This window comes from Sminthopsis crassicaudata, chromosome 1 (genome assembly GCF_048593235.1).
Source record: "Sminthopsis crassicaudata isolate SCR6 chromosome 1, ASM4859323v1, whole genome shotgun sequence".
NCBI lineage: Eukaryota > Metazoa > Chordata > Mammalia > Dasyuromorphia > Dasyuridae > Sminthopsis > Sminthopsis crassicaudata.
Window position 1 is genome coordinate 711,913,114 of NC_133617.1, and position 8,880 is coordinate 711,921,993.

At 49.3% G+C, this 8,880-nt stretch overlaps 1 protein-coding gene across 1 annotated transcript; it reads right to left on the reverse strand.

The window, feature by feature from the left end:
- Window positions 1-3,164: 3,164 nt before the first annotated feature.
- BHLHE40 (basic helix-loop-helix family member e40) lies at window positions 3,165-8,111 on the reverse strand. The gene is made up of 5 exons (XM_074284040.1): window positions 7,499-8,111; window positions 7,142-7,211; window positions 6,766-6,873; window positions 5,686-5,809; window positions 3,165-4,374 (listed from the first exon to the last, which is right to left on the reverse strand). The coding sequence occupies exons 1-5, from the start codon at window positions 7,576-7,578 to the stop codon at window positions 3,524-3,526; spliced, it is 1,233 nt and encodes a 410-aa protein (XP_074140141.1). The 5' UTR covers window positions 7,579-8,111; the 3' UTR covers window positions 3,165-3,523.
- Between the last annotated feature and the right edge of the window lie 769 nt (window positions 8,112-8,880).

An 8,880-nucleotide genomic window follows, 5' to 3' on the forward strand; every position in this document is an offset into this window, starting at 1 on the left:
TACTAGCTGGTGGAACCACCTTCACCCCATCCATTCCTCCCCTCCCCCTTCCCCAACCAGCTGCCTCCCTGAGTCACTGGCCAACCACCTGCCTCCCTGAGTCATTGCCCAGAATCAGGGAGTGGGAGGTAGGGTGGGGCTTGGGAGGCTGTGGTACCACCGGAGTGCTGTTCCCAGGTCAGCCACCCCAGTTTTCCACTGCGGCTGGTCAGAGGGATCAAAGGCAATGAATCTGCTTTTTCTTCATTTATCCTCTCCAGGTCCCACCACCTTAACTCTGGCTGTTAATGCTATCACAATCACTTTTGTGAGGGAGACCTGACTACTTACTCTCCAACATCCGGAGGATTGGAAGACTTGGATTCAAAACCCACCGCTGCAATTTACAAGCTCTGTGGCCTTGGCCACATGACTTAAACCTCCCTCCTCCTGTTTGCAAAACTCTGAGCTCCCACTCCATCATCCAACTCTCAAGTCCAAAACTCAAAGTGAGGGGATTGGAGTCAATGGCTCTAGATTTGTGATCCCGCTTTACAAACCCCACTGCTGCACATGATCTTAGAGTTATCCTGAACTCTCTGTAAATAAACCAATCCCTGTCTTAGTGTTTAGCCTGCAAAGACAGACTAATTCTGTTTATCAGGAGGAAACTGTCAATGTCCTCAAGACTTTCCTAGATTCAGAATCTTGAAACACTGAGAGATTTTCTGAAATCATCTCTAACCCCACCCCTTGATTTTGCTGGTAAGGCAAACAGCAGATCTAGAAAAGAATGACTATCCAAGATGACCCAGTAGCTGGGCCCAAAAGTCTGCTGACTCCCAGTCCCTCTGCTCTTTCTGCTACACCAAAATTCTCCAATTCCTCCGTGTATAGTTTAAGTGGGAGAATAATGACATTCTAAATGTTTCCATTCAGGTTTTATTGAGGGGAAGCTTCCCTACTCTTGCTGCTTCATCAGGAGGCTGTGGAGGAGAGATCGAAGGTGACATTTGAAAAGGACAGCCATGATGAGTGTGTCTGTGTCTGGCAGGTGGTGTGTGTGTGTGTGTGGCAGGGGAAGGGGGTGGTGATTTGCCTGGATTTCAGCTCCCTGAGGTCATTTTCACTGCATGGGAGGTGAAGCTTCTGTTTGGCAGACTCCTTTCAGGTTGGAGTGTGTGGGCCAGCCGAAGCCATCAGAGTTCAGTCATTTAGAACCCATTCTACTGCTCAACCTCAAGCCAGGCATGCTGAAGGTTAAAACTAAGATACACAGCTTCTGGTTGAAAAGCCATAAAGCCAATGGCTCCAACCTCAGGCTGAGCCCGAGAGCTATTCTGCCTACTGTTCAGTATACTTGCCTTGTGTCATTTTTTAAAGTGTCTATGACTAAGCAACACTGATATTCATTCACACACCAACACACCCAATCTCAGGAAGTTCAGAAAGGATGCAACATAATTAGGAAAAGTTTCCTCCAGAAGCTTTTGCTGGATATGATCTATCCATTAGCCTAGCCCCTGCTCAGTCCTAAAGCTAGCACGAGTCTCATCTCCAACATCAATTAAAACATTTCATAACCACTGTTGAAGCCCCTATTATCAAGGCCCTGGTTCAACGTTTTTCAAGATAGTCTGCTAACTGACTCCATGTTCTGTGAGGCTTTAATTCATGCTGAAAAATAAAACTGAACTTTGCTTGAAACTAAGAGGGAGACTGAAACACCAGCTAGAGTTAGTTTAAAAAAAAAAAAAAAAAAAAAAAAGGGAAACCAAATATTTACCTATCAAGTTGACTAAGCTCTGACTTAGCACTGTGCATGTGAAAAGTGAATTATACTCTGAGACAGTTAACTATTTGTGACCTAAAAAGGAAAATGTCAGTTACATATATAATATCTGGCCCATCAATGAGTCTCACTGAGTTCAACTCAATATTTAAAAAACACAGGAGGCCAACCTTATCTTCCACAGGAAAAGGATTATTTTTATTAAGTATTTTAAAACGACTACTTAACATTTACTCATAGATAAAAATATTTACAATTTTACACTTTCAAGGAGGCTCCAAAATATAAACACTGTACCTCTCTCTAGAGAAAATTATTCTCTTTGAAAACAGAAATACATTCATGTTTCTCACTTGTTTTGATCAAGTAATTATACAAATAAACATCTGAAACATTTTACTTTTTAATATATTTATATATAATATATATTTATAACAGTTTTACAAATAAAGGCAATAACTTTATACCCCAAAAGAAGTTAAAACACACAATCAGGCATAGTGCATTCAATAGCTGGTGCAGTCGTAGACAGACAATTCAGAAGACAATTACTCTGGACACAATTTTTTGGAAAACTAGGGAGATATGTTTTTTTTGTTTGTTTTTTTCTTTTTTCTTTTTTCTTTTTTCTTTTTTTTTTTTTTTTTTAGTTAAGACAGTTGCAGTAAGCCATCAGACAGGGGCACTATCATTGCAGAAACAATCTGGTCTGGGGTAGTCAGGCAGTTGAAGGGCTAAGACTTAGCAGGAGTTTAAAAAAAAAAAAACAAAAAAAAAAAACTATGTTCAAATTTGCTCTTTTAAAGTATCGATTCATGCCGTGGCAGATTGAAACACCTTCTTGTAACTTAAGCAGCTTTTTAAAATCGGATTTCTCTGCTCTCCTGTACCTCGGACACCTGCGCAGCAGTTACAAAAGAAGTTGACAATCAGGAGCCAGAGAGATCTGGAGGGCTATCCTCATTCGTTCTTTGGCTGTCCAACTGAACATATTTTAGTTCCTTAATTGGATAATGACCATATAAAGCTTAAGCGGTAACTATACTCTGTACTCCTTTAAGGCCAAGGTGTGGAGAGAAAGCCATCTCAAATCTCCCTGAAACACTCGGGGACAATGCCACTGGGGGCTACTTTAGAGCTTTTGGATGGAGCTGAACAAACACCAGTTCTCAGACTGACTGCCCTTTGTGTGTGAGTCACACGGAAAATACTAGGAGATGGGTGGGGGTGGAATAAGTCCGTCTCAAGCTGTGGGCCTGGTGGGGAGCTGTGCTTTGTCAAGTCCTCACATGAAAGTACCATATTCCACCAAAAAACAGAAACCCTCCCCGGAAGCCCTCTTCCCAAGTTGAAATCTGGATAACTGAACAGAAGTCACAGTCCTGAATGGCTATTTTCTGGGTGGCTAAAATCTGGGAGGTTTTATTCAAACAAAATGATGCTAAACAACACAAACCCTACAATATGTTAACCTGGGTCCGTCCTTCATGTTTTCCCTAAGCTTTCTGACTGTTGGAACCAAATGAGGTTTCCATGTCCTACATGTATGCACTCTAAGCCATTCATACATACATACACACATACACACACACACACACACACACACACACACACACAAATACACACAGGCACACACAACACACTCGCCAAGCCTAATCTCCACACCTCCATTTATCTGGATATGCAAGCTTAGTCTCATTAGATTTTTTTTTTCCCCAAGGGACAAAATAAAAGCGGGCAGTCACACTATCTTTAGTCTTTGGTTTCCAAGTTTAAAGGTGGGATCTGCTTCAGAGCCTGGAACAGAGCTGAGTCGATGGAGGAATGGGACGGCAGTGGAGAAGGGAGTCTCTGGGGCATCAGCAAGGGAGGAGGGATCTTCTCTGGGTTCATGAAGCCGGAGAGAGCTGTCGCTGAAGCAGGGAGCCCAGGATACAAGACTGGGACCGAAGTGGGATACCAGCACTTCTCCAACATGGGAAGATAGGCTGTTGCGGATGGCGGGATCAAATAAAAAGGCAGGCAGAAGGGAGGCTGGTGAGGATGAGGGCCCAGAAAGGAAGACCCGATCAAATCACTGCTAAAATGGCTTTCCCTGTCAGACATTTCTAGTCTGGTCTTTTTTGCAGGTGGATCTTCGGATTCTTGCTTAATAGCGCTTACTCGTTCTCCCAGGGGACATTTATGTTCATTATCATTTTTAAAATACTGCTGGTCAGCTTTAGAGTCACTTTTCTCCAACTCCCCTCCGTAACCACTGTCTGTGTCTGTATCACTTCCACTCTGCTCACCACTTGAATGGGCAAAAGTCCTTTGGATGACTGGGACACAATTTTTCCCGTGCCCTTCTGTGCCTTTGGTCAGGGAGCTGGGCTTCTCTTTGAAGTCCATCATTTTGGGGCTGGGATCACCAGGCTTGTGGACAGCTCCACCCTGTACCACCTCAGAGACCATGCGGTGGAGGTGACTGACCAGAGCCGAAGATTTCAGATCCCGACTACTTTCGTGCTTTGCCAGGTACTGTAGCACCTCCCTGGCACACATCTGGAAACCAGAGCAGAACATCTCCTGGCCGGCATCAAGGTTTCTTGAGGATAGCTCACCTGGGAGAAAAAACAAAATAGAAGAAACTTTAGAAGGGTATCATCCACCAAAAAGAAAACGACTCAACTAATTAATAGAAGGAAACTCCCTAGTATAAGACTAAGGGCCAGGTAGTTCAGTGGAAAGAACGCTGGAGTCAGAGGACTTCAGTTTGAATTCTAACTCTTCCACTTATGTCTTAGTGACCTCCCTGCTCTTGGGAAGTTTCCTTATCTATAAAATATGAGGCTTGGATTAGGTGACCTCCAAGCCTTATCCAGTTCTAAATATAAGATTCTAAGAATATTAGTTTCTTTGTGGACAGGGATTATTCAGTTTCTCATAACAGCTTGGACCCTAAGAAAACTTATTTCCCATGGTTCATCCCACAAAAATGCTCCTTTATCTGTAAATGTTGCATCTTGAAGCAACTGTCCTAAATCTTCACACTATTCACCTCCCCTCAGCAGATAATAAAATATTTGTATCCCTAATTCAAGGAAAATTGTTGTGATTGGTTCCAAATCCCCTGGCTGATACTTTCAGGGTCATCTTTAGGTGAGTGATCAAAATGCTTAAGGGAGAATGAGGTCATAAGAGGAAGGAGAAAGATGTAAAAATTGGCTTATAAACCTAAATATTATTATTACTTAGAAGGTACAGGACTGGAAGAGTCCTTCCAACTGCTCACTGGAAATCAATGAAAATGGATGACTAAACTTGGGTTCTGAAATCAGATTTCCCAACTCCACCAATATACCTAGTGGCTATTCAAGGAACAGCACAAAGGAATGGAAAATTGTTCTTGTGCCACTGCCAGGGGCAGGCTTATGCCACACACGGTGATAAGAGAGTGAATAAATCAAGAACGGGTGTACGCCAACAGTCTCCTCTCTCAAGTGACTGAGGGAACTGTGACTAGAAATTCTGAAGACCACCTCTCCCCTCCCAAAAGTAGAACTTCTAACTTGTTTCTTCTACTATGTTTTAAAATAACAGGAAGATGAAATCTAGTAGAAAAATATATTTTAAAATGATAGAGAAGATAGTAAAAAAAACAAGTCATAAACTCTAGCAGTTACTTTAGTATTTAAAAAAAATTCACAGACTTCTAATAAAAGCAAAAAGGTGCATGCAAATATGTCCCCAATAGAGTAATCTGCATTCATGTCAGAAGGCCTGCTGAAAACTTGTCCTTTTAGGAAAGATAAAATGACAAGGCCCACACCAATTGTGCCATTCATTTGTGGAAGAGATGTTCTTAAACAGATGTGGAAATTAAATTTCTCCTTGCACTAACTGTTGGGAGCCAAACACGCTTGAGTCCTCACCGGCCTGTAAGCCACTCTGAAGAGCCATGATCTTCTGCTGTTGCTGTTCGATCAGGTTGGTAAGTGCTTTCACATGCTTCAAGGTAAGCTCAAGAACCACTGCCTTCTCCAAGTGACCCAAAGTCTGGAAAAGAGGAAGAAAAAGGGGGTGAATGGAGTGAGCCCTCTACTGAGAAGTCAGCCATGAAAATGACCTGGGTGGGAGGAGGAGCAAGGCTGTCCTTCCCATGTAACTTTTGTTAGGCTGCCATTTCTGACTGCTGCTTCTCAAATGGCCAGCCATAACTAAAAGATAAAAAAGGAGGTGACAGCTATGCTTGGAGGTATTTTTGGGAGCAGTGACATGCCTCAAGAGAAAGCATTTGACAGATAGGTTTCTCCAGGCCCGGCTGGTACCCTGACCTTAACTCAGGGGAATCCAGAGATAACGTTTCTCTGCAGTGGTGTCAAACCAGAGGGGGAGTTCTAACAGAAGGGAAGCCAAAACGGCTTTCCCCGGGAGATTTCCTTCCCTTTAAAAAAAAACTTCCTGCTTTCAAACCAAACCAAAGCAAGCCAAATAACAATCCAAAACCAAATCCTGGTTCTATCTCTTCTCTTTTCCCCCTTGCCCCCCTCCCCCCAAGCTGTAAAACCCAGAAGCCCTCTGGGTTTCAGTTCCAAACTGACACAAGAATCTGAATCATGGGAAAATCATTATGTGAGAGTGAAGAAAGCATCTCTCCCATCAAGGGGTAAACTGAGGGGTGATGGACCAGCAAGTAGTCAGTGAACTCTGAAGAACGACCAAGTTCTAATGCCCCCGGAGGAAGAAAGCCCAAATGTGCTTTCCCAAGGCCGGTCTGGGGTGTCCTTCACTTCCACCTTTTAGCAGTCCCTCTCTTCCGTGGGAAAGGGAAGCTTCCGGACCAGGTAGGATGCGGACAGAGGGGACCAGAGACGCCAGCCTGCTCCGGGGGGGCGGCTTCGGAGCTGCAGTACCCGGCGGGACCTAAAGACGGCGGGGAAAGGCGCACCAGCCACCCGCCCGCCCGCCCTCCCGGCGAGCAGAGTTTGGAGAGACTCCAGGTTTTCACTTACAGTAAGTTTGAGATGTTCGGGTAAAAGGTCTTTCAGTTGGGCGATGCACTCATTAATCCGATCACGTCTTTTCTTCTCGATCAGTCGGTGCGGCAATTTATAGGTCTCCTGAAAGGCAAAGGAGACGATAGGCGAGCCGGGCAAGGGGATGGCAGGGGTTCCCTAAGGGCGCCCGGGGGCAGACGGGGAGACCCGGGGCAACCCCGGAAAGGCGGTCGCGGGCTGACCCGGCCCTGGATCCCCCGGCCGTCTACTCTCCCCTCTCCTCCCGCCCGAGCCGGGACGAGACTTCATTGAAACTCTAACGGTGGGCGCAGGGGGAGGATTCCGAGAGGGGCGCGTGGGGGGTGGGGTGCGGTAGAGTAGGGGCTCTTACCTTGTTATCTTCGCTCCTTTTTAATCCTCTCCTCGGTTTGTACACTTGGTACATGTGGGCAAAATCCATCCTGCAGGGAAGCAAACAGGAGGCAGAATTAACGAGGGGAAAAGGGGAGAGCCGGCATCGTCCCTTCTCTCGGCAACAGTTCAGGATGCGCCGGAGCTGAGCCAGAGTCGGGGGGCCGGATGAGGTCAAGTCTGGGGCGACCCGGGGAAAGGCGGCCGAGCAGACTGAAGGGGCAGCTCGGGAAGAGGCTCGCGTGGGGGCAGCGGCTTCCCGGGCCATCCCGTCTGGCCCGCACCCCCCGGGGGAGCGCGGCTGGCAGCGGGGCGCCGCGGCTCCGAACTTCCTTACCCTGCCATCTCGCTGGGTTCCAGTCCCGGCACTTTGCCCAGGCAGGCGGGGGGCGGCTGGGCGCTGGTGATCCTTTCCATGGCACGGCGATAGAGCGGAAAACTTAGCCCTGCTTGGGAGGGAGTCGCGGAGCGGGCGGCCGTGGGATATGCCCCCTCGCTGGAGTCGCAGGAGCCCCGAGAAGTCTCTTTCTTTCTGTTCCCCTGCGGCTGGAAGTCCCCTGCGCTTAGCCCGTGGGAGCCGGGGAGAGGAGGATGCGGCTGGAGGTGCGAAGGGAGGGATGCTCCCAACGTGCCGGAGTCCCCTCTGCCTCTGCCTCTCGGGTCCGTCTGCCCGCACAGACTGTCTTTCTGTTCTCCCTGCGACGTCTGGACCGTGCGAGCCAAGTGAATGAGCTGGTGGGGAGGGAGGGACAGAGGGAGGGAAGGAGAAGGGGGGCTGGTTGGTGGTGGAGGGGAGGGGAGGGGGGACTGAGCCGAGGAGTAATTGGGAGGCTGCAGGCTGGGTTAAATGTGAGCGAGTGGGTGGATTGGAGCTACGTGTTCCACCCTGTGACTCCAGGCACGTCTGGTTGCTGCCGGGGAGGGAAGGAGCGACCTGCCCCCGCCCCCCTCCCCCTGCACCTCCCTCCCCGCCACCTTCCCCTCCTCTCCATCACATGAGCCTCACGTGTTGGACAACGCTTGGGCTGCTGAAAGGGAGCCCTCCCCCGACACACACACACACATCCTCCTTTTCTCGCCCCTAGCCCGATCGCGCCCCCCACCTCCCGTTTCCCCCCAGCGTCCCGGGGTCTGCGGTGACTGCTTTCCCCGAAGAGGGGGTGGGGGGGCGTCCGGGTCCCAGCCCCCCGGGGGGGCGGACTAGCTGGCAGGCGGGGGGAGGGGGGAGGTCTGGCACTGGCCGTGTGGGCGAACCTGCCCTAGGGAAATGAAGTAAGTTCCAGGCTCCGGGGAGGGATGGGGGGGCGGGGATGGCCAGATCCGCCCGCCTGGGTCTGACTCAAGCTGGGAGAGGAATATCCCCTCTCTCTCAGCCAGCCCGTTTCCTCCCCCGCCCCCTGCCCCCACCCCAACTCCCCTCCGGGAGGAACCGGGCCGGGCGAGAGGGAGGGAGGAGGGGCACCCAGCCTCCCTGCCCCAGGGGCTTTGGTTTCTTTCCGTCCCGTCCTCCCCCAGCCCGAGTCCAGGAATTGCCCGGCGTGGGGAGGGGCCGAGGGGAGGGGCGGATGTCACCCCACTGGAACAGCTCAGCCGGGACTCACTTCACGGAACGGGCAGCGCTCCAGGCTCAAGGGCAGCCGAGGCCGCCGCCGCCGAGCACGCCGGCTGCACCTGATGGCCGAGGGCGTCCCTCTGCGCCCCGCGCGCCGCCCGGCGCGC